Source organism: Delphinus delphis, chromosome 7 (genome assembly GCF_949987515.2).
Source record: "Delphinus delphis chromosome 7, mDelDel1.2, whole genome shotgun sequence".
In the NCBI taxonomy this organism is placed as follows: domain Eukaryota; kingdom Metazoa; phylum Chordata; class Mammalia; order Artiodactyla; family Delphinidae; genus Delphinus; species Delphinus delphis.
Window position 1 is genome coordinate 66,378,819 of NC_082689.1, and position 20,513 is coordinate 66,399,331.

At 34.5% G+C, this 20,513-nt stretch overlaps 1 protein-coding gene across 1 annotated transcript in view; it reads right to left on the minus strand.

The window, feature by feature from the left end:
• Positions 1-20,513, minus strand: part of LOC132428591 (sodium channel protein type 2 subunit alpha) — a 94,135-nt gene that overhangs the window by 35,546 nt on the left and 38,076 nt on the right. Inside the window, exons 14-17 of the mRNA XM_060016658.1 lie at positions 19,361-19,599; positions 13,313-13,486; positions 11,048-11,404; positions 5,026-5,505 (exon numbers count right to left, since the gene is read on the minus strand). Of these exons, the coding sequence (XP_059872641.1) occupies positions 5,026-5,505; positions 11,048-11,404; positions 13,313-13,486; positions 19,361-19,599 (1,250 nt within the window). The remainder of the gene's footprint in view (positions 1-5,025; positions 5,506-11,047; positions 11,405-13,312; positions 13,487-19,360; positions 19,600-20,513) is intronic.

Consider the following 20,513-nt stretch of genomic DNA (forward strand, 5'->3'; position numbering starts at 1 on the left):
GGATGGCAAAAGGAACCCTTATGTCGTGCTGACCCACCCCTCAGCATATTAACAGTGCCCCAAAGACACATGTTTGGTCAATTTTGTTCTTACATTAAGGATATTTAGAGCTTTTTTTATCCTTTAATCACTATCCCACTGGAAAACTTTCCCTTGAAGACTACACATTCTCCAGTATAAAATTATGGATGGGTTTCTATTGAAACCACTCTACCACTGCTTACCCAAACCATCTCTACACATCCTTCTCTCCCTTCCTACCCCTTGTGTTGGAATTCAGTATACTACTCTTTTAGGGAGCAGACAATGTTTTCTGGCCAGAGACATATTCAAGGAAGTTGGAAAGTGTAATAATGTGAGGGTGAGAATAAATGAAGTCACTTGCATCAGTTCTACTTAGTTTGTGTTCCACCACACTTACTCCAGCTAAATCTCTTAAATACTGGTAGTTGATATTCCTGATTGTCACTTTCCCTCATACACCTCTCTACACAGGAACTTGGAAAATGATACTCAGAGAATAAGAAAACTAACTTACCTCTTTCTAAGAAACTAGGAAAAACAAGCCATTATCCTAAGGAGTCAAATCTCACACTTTTCTGAAGAATTAACAAATAATAGGAAAAAATAATTTTCTCTAGTCCCTGTGTATATGTTTTTAGTATGTATCTGTGTTTAGTTGTGAGCATTTTTTACCTTGGGTCTCACTTTATATGACCAATGATATTGGTTTCATTCCTCCAATATAAGGCATTATCTTTCATGAATGTAGAGTGCCAGTGACTGAATATTTTGTTCTAAGATATAAAAGAATGTTCCCAAAATGGCATGATTATTGCTCCTTCCAAAGAGGCAAATATGCTTATGTTAGGGTTGTTTTATGATTTTAATGGTAGAAGGAGAGGAAACTGCATCTAAGTGACAAAACACTTAATTAACATTTCTTGAAAATAACTAAGTTGGGTTGAGCAATTTGGTTAACATATTTTAGCACAAAACTGTGATTTCAACATCAGGAAATGAAAGGTCCTCCAAATGGAGCCCATAGAAAGGTGTTACATTCACCGCCTTAGTTGCGTGACTAGGAGGTCCCTTCATTTAATAAACACGAAAGGAGCAAAAGCTCACACTGATTCTCTTCCTATATGAACTTGCAGTGCATGATATATTTAAATAATATTCTTCAAGAGAAAGTTTCCCAGCAGGTCTGGATGAAATAAAAGAGAGACAAAAACACCAAGTACAGAGGAGCAACACGATGAAGAAAGTGGATTCCAGATTTCTTTTCAGAATGAATATACCACCTATAACACTTATTTCCTTCCTTCCTTCCTTCCTTCCTTCCTTCCTTGCTTCCTTCCTTTCTTTTGGTGTATAAAATGTATTTCCTTTTCTTTCATTCTCAAGAGTTTTAGGGGTAAATATCAACAGATTTTCCAAGGGAATTGTATTCTAAATACAAAGAACTTTTGGTAAATTGCTAAATAGGGAGATGGCATTTTCTCTGAAATGAAGCAGATAAAAATTGTACCCATGCTGGTAGCAGCCAAAACATAACATTCCAATTCATTTACATTCTAATCACATTAAAACATCCTTTAGGAAGTTTGCACATGAATAAGGGATTGCTTTAATTTGCAGATTACCCTTCAGAAAAATTTAATATGACACTGAACAAAAAAATACCAACAAAGTACATTCATTGGGGCTTTGTTTATTTAAGGAAAGGGCAGGGGAGAGAAAGCTTTCTGCAAGAGTTTTTCAAAGAGTATCTTATATTTCTCCTTTTAGACCCTTAGCACGTTCAAAACTCTGTAATGTTAAATGGTAACTAAATAATTCATAAAGGCATGCACTTTTACTTTTCACTGAATGTAATTTCTATAAAAATCTATGTAAGAAAATTAGCAGCTAACTCATTTTTTAAAAAAAGTTAGGGTTGCCAGACTTGCCTGACCATGCTTTATGACTCAGCATAAGAGCAGCTGTGCATGTTTTTATTTTACTGCCAATGGATGGGCAAGGAATGTAGCTGAGTAACATGCAGGCCAGTCAAAATTCATTTAGAAACTAATTATATTTATATATGTACAACTTGCTTAGGTAACCTGGATAAAAGTGGTGGCACGAGCCTCTGGCTGGTTAAAAAACACCAGAGCTGCATTCTTGATGGCTCCAGCTTGATTTTACCCCTGTGAGAAGTAAGAACGGTAAGCAGTGAAGGTCACCATATTGCACTAGTAAATTTCACTTTGAAAAATAATCATTGCTGCTTCAACATTATTAAAACTCTATAAGAAAAATCAATCATTCAAAATCACAAAGTATGAAAGGAATTACATTATATATAGTCAAAATAACATGAGTTAAAACATATAATTAAGATATGAATTTAAAATAATATACTCTAGAGAATCTACAGAAAGCTGTCAAAGAATCACACAAATTTGGCAAAGATAAAATAGAAGAGGATTTAGTTCAAACACCTAAACAACCTCTGGGTCCACTTGGTTAGTCTGCCCTATAAAAAGGAATTCATTAGGCATTCCAAAAATTAAAAGGTGCTCCGTTTTTTTCCTTTAATTTTTCAAATCATTTAGAAAAGAATGTCAATTAGCCTTATTCCATTTATTAATACTCCACATGTGATATTTAACAGCACAATCCAAACCTACCAGTTAAGAAAATGACCAGACAAAACTAACTTGAAGGCAGAACACTAAAAAGATATCTGAGGTGGGAATACTTGCAATTCTTGAATAATTATGTCAGTTCTCTTTTGTTTTCTAGTGTAGAGTTACAAGGTAAAATACCAAAAAATTAAAACATGCACATAGTCCCTTCCTAGACTATTGCTCTAATACTTTATTTGTCTATGAGCTTATAGTTAGGAAGTCTGATATAAAGCCATAATTAAAAATTTCACCAAATAATAAATTTTAGCACACAAGTAACAATCACTATGATGGGAAAGTATTGAAAGGACTCTACAGCTAAAGCAATAAAATAATGCTGTCTACTTTCAACTGGCAGATCAGTTCTCTGCCTCCAATTCCAAAGTACTGACTTCACATATATTACTTTGGAGTACCTAACTCAAACAGAAAACAGATGAAAAAGCTCAATGGTAACAAGAGAAACTGGGAAGAGTTTGGATTTTTCCTTCTATAAGCCCCACCTTAACTAGATAATTCTCTAATGTCAAACACAATGGTTTGAGATGAGGCAAAATACATGCTCCTTTGGAGAAGTCTGAGGCTTTAAAATTTCTGAAAATTAGGAAGACTGGATGATGAGTTAACCATACCTCAAAAGATCCTCAGCCGGAAGTTTAAATTGACTGATGGCTTCAACATTTGATTCTCCATAATTCATTCTTAGTTAATACATTTTTTACTAGCTAAAAATAAAAATTGACTTCCGTACTGTAAGGGAGATATTTGCTATTAGGTATAATGTCAAAATAATGAGAGGGGAATATATATTAAAATTTAATGACCAAATTCTCTCTTCCAAATGCTGACTTTAGTTTCTAGTAATATACAATGCCAGAAGTTAGTCCCCACCCTTTCAGCATAGCCCAATCAAATATGCTTATTATCCAACATTTTATTAACTAGATCTTAAGATATTAGTCAGTTTTAAAATAATGATCTTATTAGTGAACAATTGAGTTCAACTAATTACAGCAATTATTTGTCCCAGGCTATAAGGTTTTAAAATTTTCCCCTTTAATCTCCTGTTATTTTGTGAAACTAGTAGCTATGGCCTTGTTACCTATATGCTAATTTTAGTACCTATATTTAAACTTTCTCTGAATTTTACATTTAACATCTACTTCTGTGTAATCACTGAATTAGCAATACTACCTATCTTACAAACAAGAACAAATGGAAATAGCATCTTCTTCAGTAATTTTATAGAATAAATATAGTAATACTGATTGAAATATCTAAGGTTCCTTTCTTAGAAATATATTTTTGCTCATAATTTTATTAACTGATCCCTAATTTTTGTGACTTTGTTGCATTACTTAAACTGTACCCTTCAGCATCCCAAACTCCCCCAAATCATCTTTCTTAGGATGAGAATAATAATAGAGGTATTTTTGTTCCCTGCCAATCACTTCAAATGACAAAAAAAGAATGAATCTTTGTTTTTCGTTGTTATTTTTATTTGTTTATGCAAGCTTTAATTGTTGGGAATTCTGTCTTCATTTTTGTGTAGTTAAACATCAAGGTTTTAATTCCTTCTCTTTATTCCCAACTCTGTGCTTATTAACCTATAAACAAACCAGGAACATATCCTGGTATTTATACTCTTCTAGTACATCAAAGAGTTCTTTAAACTACCAAGACTCTTAACTGTAGTTGGTAAATTTAGAATTTTACATTCTATAATGTATCAAGGCTTTTTGTTTGTTTAGAGAGCACGTACCGGGTTCGGTAGGGTTAAAAACATTTTCAACCTGATTCTGCATCACTACCTTCACTTCCTTTAAAAAATTATTTACTTCAGGAAACATGAAACTATATGTAAATATCAAGTCAATATCCCAATCATACTTCCATTAATAAATATGCCTGTGAAAACTAAATAAGATCACAGTTTATAAATTATTCCATAAGAGCCAAGAATGTAGCAAAATGAGAATTGGAACTGCCCTCTCACCAAGTATTGTTCTAGTACATACAAAAAAACACCATTGTGGGAGAATTATAAGGAAGAAAGTGTATAAACTGAGGCACTGTTCACAAATCAAAAATTATTTAAAATCTGCAAAAATATTAATCAGAATATTCATATTATCAATAATTCAAAATGGTGAATATTTGAAAAAATGAGTCAACATATCATTTGTCTAGTTATATATTAAGGTACTGTCAATTTATCGCCAATTTTGCCATAGAAATTGTGTCAATAGATATTTCCTATTTTCTTACAGAAAGAAAATATAATTTTTAAAAATCTGATAGTTTAAAGCATACATAACACCAAAATATCTTCTGACGTAGAAATTCCTACCTCTTTGCTTTCCTCCATATCTGACTCGCTGCTGAATTCTTCAGTATTTAAATTTTCAAAGTCAGATTCTCCGACAGCAATTGGTACAGTCACAGTGAGGCTGGGGTTGTTTATAAAGGACATGTAATCACTTTCATCCACAACATATTTTTCTACACTGCTACCTATGCCACTGGTCGTTCCATTTCCATCTTTGAGATAATTGAGGTCTTTGCCTATTTCTATGGTGGTATGGTTGGAAATACAGCTGTCTTTTTTGTTATTTAGATCTTCAAGAGGTTTAATTTCATCTAAAGCTTTCTGCTTTCTAACAAAGGCTTTCTGAATAAATTCACGTATTTTTCTTTTAACATAATCAATTCCTTTCTGCATCCTTCCCACAGCAATCTGGAGATTATTCATTTCATTATCGTCATCAGTGGCGGCAAGATTGTCAGAACTGAATGAACTCAAGAGTAAGGCCAGGAAGAGGTTCAGAACCTAAAACACAATAGGAAAATTGGTGATCAAAACATTCTGTTGTTTCTATTGCTCCGAACTACAAATTTTCCAAAACTGTTCTTACACCTCACTTTTTGCTGATAGGTTTTCTTTCTAGTTTATGATAAACTATCCTGGAAAAAAAAAAAGGTGAATGAAATAAACACCTGGCCAATATAAAACAATACTATTAACACTAATTCCTTTTTAGTCATTGCAAAATTACTGAAACCACTGTTGCGTAAAACTTCTATATTAAGTTCAATTCCAAATTTAAAATTTTAGCTATCTAGATATCTATACAGTGAAAAAGAAACAAACCTTTTATTGGGATGTTAAGAATTTTCCCCATGTAACTTGGGTTTTCCAGGACACTGATAATTTATTATAGTTTTATTCCTGAAGCCAAAGATGATTCCAATATATTTAAATATGATTTTATTTTTATGTGTTTGTACCAATTTTTGCACTTTGGATAACTTGTCTATTTAAAAAATATATATACCTACTGCTAGATCAAAGTTCCCAGTTTTTGGTTCAGAAAATAATGGCCACTAGATTTATACAGTGGTTGGAAATACTATAAAGAAATGGTTAGAGACCACTAATTAGTCTATAACTTGGGTCTCCAAAAATAGGACCCACTGATATGAGTGAGTGAAAAGATTAGTGACCATAAACCCACTGTGTACACTCAAAAAGAGGTAATTTACTAAGGAACAGAGTACTCCCATAGGCACAAGACATAATTTTTTTTCAGAATTTGATTGATAATGTTCATGAGTCCCTGACTATTCAAGCATACAGAACAAAAAAGAAGGATATGGCCCTGAAGGGATCCAAAGACAAAAAGTAAATAGTACAGAAGAGGAATCCTAGAAAAAATTTTAAGTAAAACTCCAATGAAAAGGATGCTGCATTCTTGCTATATTCCTATCTTTCCAATAAGCTAATGAGGCTCAGAGTTCCTTTGTCTAACCAGTACGAGTTAGTCTAACCAATTGTGGTAAGAAAGGTAAAAACCTATAAGACCCAACAAGGACTGCACATAATTCTGTGAGTCTATATTGACATCTTTCAATTGCTATACCACGTCTGCTAGTATTCATACTAAGATCTGCTCCTTCACATCAGAAATTTACCAATAAAGTTATATTTTACTGTGATTTGCCTTGAATTTACTTTTTGGATGAAAAAACAGATGCAAGAGAAAAAAATTAAATGCTACGTTTGGGTTTTATCCATTGTAAAACAATTTTGGTACCATAATTTTTTTCTAGATTTGATTTCCTAAGGTTTATTAATGAACTTTTCTATTAGGAACTTTTTCTTGACAAATATCAATCAACCTTCCCAGAGTGAGATCCAACTTATAGTTCCTCTTCAAAGCATTGGAACAGGTATCTACTTGTGTCATTTACTGTTATATCTATATGGCCTGCTCCCCTTTCTCATTAGAATTATAATGTTGGGTAAGAATCCAGTTTCTGTCAATTTTCCCAGTGCTAAGCTTACAAGATTGTTGTAAGGATTCAATTAGAAAATCCATGTGGCTCTCACAAAGCTACTGGCACATAGTAAACCCTTGAGAAAGTTTAGCTGTTATTATCAATGTTATTAATACTACGATACAACCTACCCTCTGTTATACTATCTTTCAATTTATCTTTTTTCTTGGAAATGTTTGTGTGAGCAAACATTTCTAGGGCTCCTTTGTTACCACAGGGGATTGATCTGCATAACAACTGGCCAAGGTGTTGGTTGTGATCAAAGGCAATTTAAGAGAATACAGTTCAACTAGCTTACTCAGGGACTGAAACCTGGAAACCTGTCTCACACGTGGTTATGGGCAGACCTGATAGCTCATTGAGTGAAAATGACTCACACGTCCCCCAGTCTCTTGGAATAATAATTTCCATTTGGGGTTCAGGATTGAAATATATTGCACGTATCAATACTGTCTCCATCCTGATTCTTTTTTTTTTTTTTTTTGGCCGCACCATGGGCACGCAGGATCTTAGTTCCCAACCAGGGATCGTGCCCCCTGCAGTGGAAATGTGGAGTCCTAACTACTGGACCGCCAGGGAAGTCCCTCCATCCTGATTCCTAATTGGTGAGAAGAACCCAAAACTTTCACATCCCTCCTGTGTGCTAATGCTCTGCCTTCTCTTAGACACAGACGAGACTGCGGTGGCTACTTCTAGAAGTGGTAATCTTCAAAAAATCGTATTTTCCTTCTGCAGCACTTGCCTTGAACCTATAAAAGGATTTCTGGCCACAGTGTTAGCAAACCAAGAATAATAGCCTGGGGAAAAGCAGTCTGTGGCCAAACCTCTGTCTTGTCTGTGGACTAGGCAGTGGTTACTCACACTTCTCGTGGTGGAGCACCATACAGAAGTTTACATGTGTTAACAGGAAGTTATGTCAGCTTGTCTTTGGCGGACATTATCCTTTCTGGTGAGGATGAGAAGGAAGGATTGTAGGAGGCACTGCATCAGTTTCAGTCAGTCTTATTTAAGCAAATGTGATATGAACACATTTCCTTAATAGTGGTAAACATGACAGATACTATTACTACCTAGTTACTCCAGAAAAAATATCCAAGATATCACAAAAGGAGGACTATTTTTTAACTTATAGTAAAAAAAAAAAAAGGGAGATTCTTTAATTTTTAAAAAAATGTATAGAACTTAGGGCTTCCCTGGTGGCACAGTGGTTGAGAATCCACCTGCCAATGCAGGGAACATGGGTTTGAGCCCTGGTCTGGGAAGATCCCACATGCCGTGGAGCAACTAAGCCCATGCGCCATAACTACTAAGCCTGCGCTCTAGAGCTTGCAAGCCACAACTACTGAGCCCACGTGCCACAATTACTGAAGCCCGTGTGCCTAGAGCCCGTGCTCCGCAACAAGAGAAGCCATCACAATGAGAAGCCCGTGCACTGCAACGAAGAGTAGCCCCGGCTCGCCGCAACCAGAGAAAGCCCGTGCACAGCAACAAAGACCCAATGCATCCAAAAATAAAAAAAAAATTTTTTAAAGGTACAGAATTTAAATTTATGCCAATAGATGGAAATTATTATTTTATAGGCTATATCTTTTTATGCATATACAGCCATCCAAATTAATATTAAATGTCATCCATAGGTATGGATACTTCCTGAAATTCTCTTTCAACTTGAATCTTCTGTACAGTTAGAGACATGTGTCTTATTTCAGTAAACTAATAGATGACATGTGATATGTTGTGTTTCCTTCTCTTTAAGTTCACTCTGTGTTTTCTGGCTACATGAATTCTACCAAAATCCCACTTGCTCTTTGTCACTTTCCTGATAAAAAGCCATCTGTAGCTCTGAATTGCCTACAGAAAAACTCCAATTTTGTTATGCAAAGTCAGCCTTTTCATAAATTAAACTCTACACAGTTTGGCCCCAAATTTACTTTCTACTACTCCCACTATGAATTCCCTGTTGCTTGTGTCTGATCTGCTCACTCATTGTTGTCATAAAGGGTTCTGTTCTCTGCCTTTTATTCTTTTCTTCCAATGTATGCCAAATATATAAATGAAATCAAATCAAATCTAAAATCAAACCTATGACCTTTTCTTTGTTTCTTTTCTATTAACCCTATGACCATTTCTTTCTGTTCTATGCAATATTGCACTTTTCTGAAAGCAAGCAAGTTGTATTCGGAATTGTGGTGGCTTTAAAGTAAATCTACAGGGAAATTCCCTGGCAGTCCAGTGGTTAGGACTCCACACTTCCATTGCAGGGGGCACGGGTTTGATCCCTGGTTGGGGAACTAAAATCCTGCATGCCATGCAGCATGGTCAAAACCAAAAAATATATATATATATATATTTATGTATATAAATTATTTGATACTCTTCTCTTCAAAAGTAAAAGCCTAATCCCTTTTTCTTAAGTGTGAGTTCTTTTTAGTGACTAGCTTCTAATGAATACAATATGGCAGAAGTGACAGTACGTGACTTCAGGATTAGAACATAAAGAGGGCTTTCTCCTTGCCCTTTGTTTTGTGTCACCTGCTCTGGGAGAAGCCAGTTGCCATGTCATGAAATAATCAACAACCCTATGGTGAGATACATGTGGAGAAAAACTGAAGCCTTCTACTAACAGCCAACAAAGAGGAATTGGGACCTCCTGCCAATAGCCATGAGAGTGAGCCTTCTTAGAAGCTGATCCTCCTGTCTTAGTCAAGATAACTGAGTTCCCTGCCAACATCTTGACAGCAACCTTATGACAGACCCAAAGCCAGAAGCACCCAGATAAGGTGCCCCCAAATTTCAGACCCACTATGAAACAATTAATAAATGTTTATTGTTTTAGGCCACTGTTCATATTTCTGGACTGTACACTGTTCATGTCTGTTGTTATTTTAAGAAGAGGTCAGAATTATCTAAGCTAATACTGAGGAGGTTGAAATCTTGGGATAAATAGAAATAAATGATAATCTTTTGCTTTTCTCCCCCCCTCCCTTTTCTTTTCCTCTGGGGAATTGGAAGTTGCTTTGATGTGAAAGGAAATTAAGTCTATAAATTGTATACTTTAAAATATTGGTTATGACTATTCCACTGGACTGGGGCTTAATCAAGCACCTTAGTATAATAACTTTATATTTAAAGTATAAGAGCCTGATCCCTCTTAGAGAATCTACTGTCCTTTCTTCCCCAACCACTGGGTCCACTGTTCCCTGGCTTGGGACAGTCTATCTTTCTTCTTACCGAGCTAAATCTTACATCTCAGTAAAGATATTTCAGGTCTGAACTCCTTGACAAAGCCTTGCCTGATCATCCTTGCCACTGTAAAGCAAAGTTTCCATCTTGTGAACTTGACATATAACACTTCACTTTCACATTTTTTCACTTACTAGTTCCTATTTTTACTCCTGTTTAGGTAAATGTCATATCACAGTGCCATATATATCTTCCTATCATCTTTCCCATGCCTCCAGGACTCAGCAGAGATATGTTGGACATGGTTCATTTTACACAGAAATGATAAACAAGTGATTCTTGAGTCAGTGTTACTTGTTCATACTGTAGTTTCTAGGCAACAATTACCTTATGTGCTTTTAATGGACTGAGATTATCACTATTTTTTTTAAACTCCAACTTGTAGAGAACCCAAATTTGAAACATTTTCAAGTGATACTATTATTAGTACTTATAAATAAAATGAATGACTGCTCTTCATGGCACTTCCATGCTTTAGTACAAGAACTGAAATATAAAAGCCAAAACTGGCCCTCTCCATGATCAATAAGAGGTACAGAGATGAAGAACAGCTTTGGTTCAAAAGACATTTTAAGAGTTTACGTTGCTGGAAAAAATAAAAATAATGAATAAGGAAATATTTTAAAAGAGTTCATGTGGATTTCAATAGTCTGAGCTACACCTGACTCCTGCCATCATGAAAATTGAGAATGATTTAAAAAAAAAACATTCAAAACATTCCTCAGTTGAACATACTTTTTCATGGTTACATTGTCTTTTACTGAAAATGAGAAAAATGTTTTACCACATACCACCAGGTTTCCAATGACCATGACCATCATGAAGACAGTAAGGCACATGGTTTGACCGGCGACCTCCATGCAGTCCCACATGGTCTCTATCCACTCTCCACACAGCACTCGGAACACAATCAGGAAGGAGTGGAAGAAGTCATGCATGTGCCAGCGCGGGAGTTCACAATCATTGGAAATCTTGCAGACACATTCTTTGTAGCTCTTACCAAAGAGCTGCATGCCGACCACGGCAAAAATGAAGACGATGATGGCCAACACCAAGGTGAGGTTACCCAGAGCCCCCACTGAATTGCCAATGATCTTTATCAGCATGTTCAGAGTCGGCCAAGATTTTGCCAATTTGAAAACTCTGAGCTGGAAACAAAAGCAAGAAGGCCATTACTGCTCTGCATTCTGAAGAATCTGCATATTTGTTTGTAGGAAAAGTCTACAGTGTCTCAATTTTAGGTGATGGATTATTCATGTGCCAAACTATTATCTGGCAAATGTATTAGTTTGTTACCATGGGATATTTTTCATTTTGAAATAGTTTATATTGTAAATAAAATAATTATACAGTTTTTCATCAGCATTCAAAGAATAAGATTCACCAAATATTCCTGAATCTTACATAAGCATTTATACTATTCTTTTTGTTTTTCTCTAAGGAACTGAGATACCTAACATTAGTGGTGATTAATTAGAAAAGACTCTTTCAGAAACGTAGAGGCTCTCATTATTTAAAAGCCCAAAGTGGATATATTTTTCAGTGTACTTGAAATATAATGCTGAAATGCACAAGTGCAAACAACACTTATATAAGGTACAAGAGAAAAACCAACTAATTTCTTTAAATCTCTGGACTGCTATATCTGTAGCTTGTTGTAATATTAGGCTGTATTTTAAAGGAGATTTATTATATTCAAGGAAGAAATACTTGGACTTGAGTAAAAAGCTGTATTTTGTCAACCTTTATGTCTTCAGTGATTTAATTAATCAATTCATTATAGTGTGAATGGCTCTCCACTACTGTGCCTGACACATTGGTTGTATTAGAAGCCTCTAGAGTACCATTTACCATTAAATAGCAGCAGCATTTTATTTCCGATGCTTCAGTAAATGTCAGGTCAAGAGTAGTGCATTATTTAATGGCCACTAAGTGACCCAAAGGAGCAGATATAAGAACCAAAAATTTTAATTTATTCCCAGAGAATAATTAATGCAAAAGGGCCTGATACACTAAGCAAGACACTGATGATATTATGCCTTCTATCTCCCCAAACTGCATCACATTATCACAAAGATTTACTAAGCTTCTTAAAAGTAGTTGCCCATATTTACTTGTTACATAATCATTGCTAATTTTTTTTTTGGTTTTTTTTTTGCATCCTTCTAGCTTCAAATTAAGATCTACAGCTATCCATGAAGACTAGGAAAGGAAATCACAGCTCTAAGGATCTTAACACAAATTTGAAAGTGGTAAGGGAGTTTCTAAACAGACTTCACAACAAAGTCTTGAAACTAATCACTGTTAAGATAAGTTGCCTATAAGAATCTGTCTTTACTAACTATATACAATCTCTGTTGTTTCAAAATAAATCACAAAAAGTTAGAGCCAACTCAAATAAACAGCACAATAAAACATACCAAACTTCAAATGGCAATGTGTCAAGTGATATTTTGTCTCATCTGTAAAAGATCCATAAACTTTGAAATATAAAGATCAAATGAAAGACCCTTTCTTTAAAATTAAAGTATAACACAGGCAACTCTTCTCAGAGAGTGTATTTGGTGACTTCCTGACCTGGCTGAAGGAGCAGATGTGTAGGAGCTCTGTCTTCTTTCCCTGTACACTGTACCCAGTCCCGGGTCTTGGCTTCTACGGGGCCAAAGTGGGCAACTCCATGATCCCTTAGCCTCTGGTAGAAAGATGAGCCCACCCAAAGCCCCAACCAAGCTTTATCATGGGTAAGCAAACCCTATATAGCTGAGAGGTACATATTGTGTTGTTTAATTTGATATGCGTTTATCTATGACCTCCATTTTCTCTCTCCCCATTAGCCTTGCCATTCAATTACTAAGGACAGAACTATTTCCTGTTCATTTGAATAAACTTAATCTATGCATTAAAACTATGACGAAGAAGAAATTACCACCTGCTTTGTTAGAAGTATATTCAAATAATATTAAAGCTATGGGAAATCTTGTAATTTTTTTCTAGAAAGGAGTGACTACTAATTAAATTATTTATAAAAACATTATGTTTACTCTCAGTTAATTTACCAGTCGAAATGATCGGAGAACTGACAATCCTTCCACGTTTGCCAAACCAAGTTCCATTAAACTAAGGCTCACAATTAAACCATCAAAAATATTCCAGCCTTCTTGAAAGTAATAATATGGATCCATGGCAATTATCTTTAGAAACATTTCTGCTGTGAAGATCCCAGTGAAGACCTAAGGGAGAAATGTTTATTACACAAGTGAAAACTCTTGAAAACATAAATAACTATTGAGCAATTTAATTTAGTCCCAACAAATCACAATTCAATTCTGAGTTTTAAAAATTGGTTTGGGGGCTTCCCTAGTGGCACAGTGGTTGAGAGTCCGCCTGCCGATGCAGGGGACACGGGATCGTGCCCCGGTCCGGGAAGATCCCACATGCCGCGGAGTGGCTGGGCCCGTGAGCCATGGCCGCTGAGCCTGCGCGTACGGAGCCTGTGCTCCGCAACGGGAGAGGCCACAACAGTGAGAGGCCCACGTACCATACACACACACAAAAAAATTGGTTTGGGTCCAGGAAATTAGTATCCTCAAATGGTTTGTATTCAAATCAACATTTAATTGTTTACTATATTTAAGGTTTATCAAGTGATAAAGAATTAAGACAATAAACTTAATATTCTTCTCCCTAGCCCTCCAAAAACTCACCAAATAATTACCTAATAGTTTGGTTCCCTCCCTTGGCCCTGCAGGCAAGGCTGGTGCTAAAAAGGCTTTATATTGGCTGTAATAAACAAGGTCACCACTAGCCCTATAGATGTTAAGGATGCTTTTAAAAAAAAAAATTATTTTCCTGGCCAAAGAGAAGCAGCATTCTCTATTCTCCATTTTCTTCCTCTACAACTATTTTAAATTTTCCACGTGTCTTCAACGATTTTTCTTTATTCTCCACTCTCAGTACTTCTGCATCTCAGAGGTAATGGAAGTCAGTCAACCTGAACTTACTCAGTTTCCTTATATCTACCAAACTACTTACATCCATACCATACTTTGCTTTTTCTTTTCCTGTTAAAAATTAAAGACATGTCACTGCTTTGCTCTAATTTCTGCAGCTGCAATTATGTATCTTCTTTGGACTTCTTGAAGAATTCATTTTCTCAATTAACCTGTAGTTTCTACCTCTTCCTGCTACTGACTGCTTCCTTTTGGGATTTTACAAGTATCAACAGATACTCAGTCCCTCTCCACCTTAAAACTACCACCAGCATCATAAAAGAAACTCTCCTTGTATTCTACTTCCCCCATTAGCTACCACCATCTGTCTTCTCTTCATAGCCCAACTTCGTTAAGAGTTTGTGTACTTGTCTGTACTCACTAGTTCCATTTCTTTAACTTACCCCCTGACCTGCCAGCAGCACAAACTGCTTTAACCAATTTCACCAACATAACCGAAACTGCCATTGATAAATTCAATTGAACTTTTAATAGTTATCTTGCTTGCCTCTTTAGGAGTTTTTCACAACGTTGTCTGTTCCTTGTTCCTTAAAATAGTTTCTGTCCTGGCTTCAGTGATCCACATCTCCCTGGATACTTCTCAGTTGCTTTTCCTCCTCCAACAAATCATTCAACACTGGATTTTTTCAGAGGTCTTTCTGTCCTCAACCTTCTTAATCTAATTTTCTTTTTACAATAACTTTACATTTTGAGATCTATTTTCCCATTCAAGCATATCCCCTGAATTCCAGAACTACATCCTTATTTCCTTATTCAACATCTCCACTGGATAACTGTCTCACAGGTACCTCAAATTCAACAGGTCCAAAATTCATTTCATCACTTTCTCTGCACAGCCTTGCTTCTCTTCTGATATTTGTTAACTCAGTAAATGGAATGGCTCTCTACCTCGGTGGCCAGCTCAGAAACATGAGAGTCTTGCTAACTTTTCCAAATATCTCTTGAATACTTAAAGTTGACATTCACCCATGCATGTATTACCAGTTTTTCCTCCTTTTATTGTTGAGTAGAATTCTATTGTTTGAATATTCTATAAATATTTAAATAATGTATAGCACTTTTTGTCTATTTTCCAAGAAATTTTGGCCACCCCAATCACATGTGCTAATATTTTCATATATTTTATACTTACATATGCTATAAATGCTTGCTTTAAATAATCAGTTGTCTTTTCAAGAAATTAAGATAAGGGAAAAAAAAACAGTATTTTCTATTCACCCACATTTATTCATTTCTAGTGACCATCATTCTCAAATTTGCATCTAATACATTCTTCCCGTTCAGCCTGAAGAACTTCCTTTAGCATTTCTTGCAGCATAATTCAGGTGTAACAACTTTTTTAAGGTTTTGTTTATATTAAAATTCTTTATTTCACACTAGTTTTTGATAGATAGTTTCACCATAGAATAATGTTTTAACTTCTTTTTTTCATCAGGCCACTTTCTTATGGCCTGAACTGTTTCTGACGAGATGTTAATCCCTTGTATATAATATATATTTTTCTTCTGGCTGCTTCTAAAAGTTTCTTTTGTTTTCACAGCTTGGCTAAGATGTGCCCAATGTAGTTAATTTTATATTTATCCTTGTTGATGTTCACTGAAATTTTACAATTTAATATTAAGGTGTCTAAGTTAATATCTTTCATCAAATTTGAGAACATTTTGGCCATTATTTCTCCAAATATTTGTTTTGTTCCATTCTCTCTTTTGTCCTTCTGAGTCTCCCTTATGTAAATATTAGACCACTTGATGTTATTCTGCAGATTAGTGTGACTTAGTTCATTTTTCCTGTAAGTTTTTCTCTGTTGTTCAAATTGGATAATTTCTACTGGTTTGCTTCAAGTTTGACACTTTCTTCTGACATCTGCAATTTTCTTTTAAACTCATCCAGTGAATTTTTCATTTTAGAATTTGTACTTTTCAGTTCTAAAATGTAGATAATTCTTTTATATAGTTTCCATTTTTTCTGCTCATATTCTCCATCTGTTTATTCTTGATGACCATTTTTTTCCTTCAATTTGTTAAATGTATTTATAATAGGTCCTCTAAAGTCCTTTAATGCTAATTTTAGTAATTCAGCCATCTCTGGATCTATTTCTATTGAGTATTTTTTTCTCTCAAGTTACAGTTTCCTATTTCTTCATATATCATGTAATTTTTTATGTGATGTGAATAATGTATTGTAGAGAGTTTTGATTCAATTATTTTCCTCTAAAAAGTACTGATTTTTGTCCTAGCAGGAAGTTAAATTATAGGTTGGCCACTCTGAACTTATGGTAGTTAGGTTTAATACTTAAGTAGGGCACAGCTATTTTGGTTTGCTCTTTGTCCTAGTTGAATCTTCTGGTTCTCTGACATAGCCTTCACTCCTTAAGTGTAACCCCTTTGGGGTTTTAAAGGAAAGCCCAAAGTCTTTGTTCAATTTCTCCATCTTGGTCAGCTTTAAATTCCAAACTCTTGGGAAGTATTTCCTTCTACTCTTTTTTTTTTTTTTTGGAACAATTTGTGAAGGATTGGTGTTAATTCTTTAAATATTTGGTAGGATTCACCAAAGAAATCATCTGGGCCTAGGCTTTCCTTTGTGGGAACATTTTTTGATTACTAATTCAATTTTTACTTGTTATAAGTTTTTTCGTATTTTCTATTTCTTCTTGAGTCAGTTTCAGTGGTTTGTTACTTTCTAGGAATTTTTCCATTTCCTCTAGGTTATCTAATTTGTTGGTACAATTATTTATAGTACTCTGTATACTCCTTTCTATTTCTGTAAGATCAATAGTGATGTCCCCTCTTCATTCCTGCTTTTAGTAATTTGAATTTTCTCTCTTTTTCTTGGTAAGTATAGCTCAAGATTTGTCATTTCTATTGCTCTTTTCAAAAAATCAACTTTTGGGTTTGTTGATTTTTTTCTGATGTTTTCCTATTCACTATTTCATTCATTTCCACTCTATTCTTTATTATTTCCTTTCTTATGCTAGTTTAAGATTTAGTTTGCTCTTCTTTTTTCTAGTTTCCTAAGATGAAAATATAGATTATGGATTTGAAGTATTATTTTTTTACTATAGGCATTTACAGCATAAATTTCCCTCTAGGCACTATTTCAGTTTGGTGTGTTTTCATTTTCATTCATCTCAAAGTATTTTCTGATTTTTCTTGTGATTTCTTTTTTAACCTATCGGTTATTTACAAGTCTGCTTTTAATTTCCATATATTTATAAATTTTCCAAATTCCTGTTTATTGATTTCTAATTTCATTCTATTTTTGTGAGAAAAAAATACTTTGATTTCAATCTTTTTAAGTTTAATGAGGCTTGTTGTATGACCTACCTATCGCTTATGCTGGGGAATATTCCATATGTACTTGAGAAGAATGTGAATCCTGTCTATATATTTTCTACTATTTCATTATCTTCCTTAACACATAAGACAAGTCCTATTTTGAACTGTCCATTTGTTGTTTACGTCTTTCCAGCATCCACTCTCTCTTCTTCTGATAATGGTAGACCTAATTTTCTTCTTCATAATTGTATTCATTTACTCTGTTTCCAGTGATAAGACATGGTTCTGGTTTGGCCAAATAGGGCATTCTAACCCTAGAATCAGATTAACTGACTGACTTAGAAATGGTCATGTAACTCCAACCAGGCCAATGATATTCAATTCTTGGGCTTTTGTTGGAACCACTAGTTAGGAGGCACAATCCTTCTGCTTAAAGAGCTGTGTCAGGATAAAACTTGGTAGACTGTTGCCATCAATAGAATACCCAGCCAGAGATGAAAAAACATACTGGGAAAAAGTTGGCAAGAAGCTAACTCCCAATGACATTGACTGAGAACCTGAATCTAGCCAGATTAAAATGTGGATCTATGCCCAAATGGACTTTAGTTACTTGAAGTAATGAATTATCTTTATTTTTGCTTAAGCCCATTTGAGTTGTTTCCTAATATCCACCTCCATAACGCTTCTTTGATCTCTTGCTCACTTTTTATAGATAATGTTGAAGTGATTCCTATATATGTGAAAAAGTTTGGACTAGGTAATGTTATTGTTCTTTCCTAAAGTTTTGTGATTTTGGGCCAGAGCTTAAAATAGTCTCCGAAATATCTTTTAGAGTCTCTGATACAGTATTCAGAGCTTCCATTGCTCTGTGAATTTCTCATGGGTATAGTTTCTCCCACTGTAAAATGCAGACATTCATAGTATCTACCTGAGGACTGACTTTGTGGGAACCTAGAGAGAGGGATTTTACATAAACCATTTAATACAATGCCTGGTACAAAATAAGTGGTCAGCATATATATGTTAACTTTATCAGTTAAGAGCTATCTGGATTATAATAAAAAAATAGTGGTTACTTCAGAGCCTAAAAATATTGTGTATTATACTTCAGAATATATCATTTACTATCTATATAGAACCTGTTTATATGTTCAATTATCAAGTTGGGAGGTTCATGAGAACTTAAGAAGCCTCATATTGATATTAATATACTTTTGTTGCCTGAATTTATTCATTTTGTTTCTCTGTAAAAGACCACTTTACTTTCATTTCTATCATTCTACCATGTATCCATGAATGTTAATACAAAATTTTAAGTAAAAATGTATGCAAAAATTAATCATTTATAAATTCTTAAATTTATAGGACAAATTCAAACAGAAATAATAACCTCTATGATGTTTCCTCTCTTAAAAATCCATCTTCAGTTATGAACAGATGATATTTCAAAATTATCTGACTTGGCATATTTTATAATTTGTTTGGCAAATGTAGACATGTCTGAAGGAATCTATTCTAAATACCTGAGAAACACATCAGGATTTTATCATAAATCAATATCCTCCATAATTCATAATAATCTTTATAATGAATGGGCAATTTATATTTAATTCTAAATCAAACTATACATAAAATCTTTGAATCTCTTCCACTGCTAAAGTGTAGCAGTATATTTTTGTTATAAAAAAGTGATGCTGAACTTTTGCTGTCCAGGTATATACGACAATTAATTCATATTTAATTTGAGACTGATATGTGAAATTCATTAAGGCAATCATGAACTCTTTCAATGGGTAGAGTAACCCTCAGTGAGCCTTACCAGGTTCCCAACTGACAGCACACTGCTAAACTGCTCCGTCATGGGATAGTGCTCCATGGCCATGAAGAGGGTATTTAAGACAATGCAGATGGTGATGGCCAGGTCAACAAAAGGGTCCATCACAACCAAGTTGACGAGATGTTTCACCTTTAACCATGGCTTACAGCAGTCCCAAATCAAGCACATGTTAGCAAATTTATACCAGCAGGGTGGGCATTTCTGTCTGGATTCTTCAAGTTCTGGAAGAAAAAGGTTAGAATACTTATGAAAACTGCTTCCTTCCTATTAAGCAGCCTTTGGTTTAAACTGAAAGTGATTTTTAAAAAATCTAAAGTTGTTAAAAGGCATTATGGGTTAATCTGATGGTTGAGCAGGAAAGCACTTACAATGGATTAGCTGTCATAAAAAGTGTGGGCACAGAAAGGCTAGTAAACTTTCCAAATTTATCTTGGTTAAACATGGTTTCCAAGATTCTATCTACAATATTAAATAGTCTGCTAATTATCTTTAAGGCTATCAGAAATTAATGGGTAGAACTTGTGTTAAGTATACTTAAAGCTCATCTATGTTCCAGATAGAGCAAGACATATATTATCAAAGAACACCTCTCAGGAGATGTCTTTAAAACCTTTATCAGTCATGCTGAATCTCAGTTTCTTGGATTAGATATGTTCTTTGTGTATTTTAATGAGATAGTTTTGTCAGTGTCACCAGTCTTAGTTAAAAAGTTTCTAGTTAAGCCTAATTAGATATAGGCCTGTATATTAAACTCAGCAGTATTCTTAATTTAACTAGATGGCACAAAAGAAGAGGAAATATCAAACCTAAGAAACTGAGAACTTCACTGTTTCACAAAATGGGACTTATGTACTACTGGTAAAATACAAGAGGAGCTTAGGTAGAACATATGTAGAATTCATAAATTTTAATGGTATGCATTTATTTTAATATATTAAAATGTGTAACTATCACACCAAACCTATGATATAAGATTTCATATAAAAATACATTTATTTTTAAAAAATACAATGATTTCAAAAAGAATTTCAACTAAATAATAGGAGAGAAAAGACAGAAATGCACAGATCTATAAGGTGATACTGTAAATACTGAAACTTAGTAAATAATGGCAAAGAATTTGGGAGAATTAGGA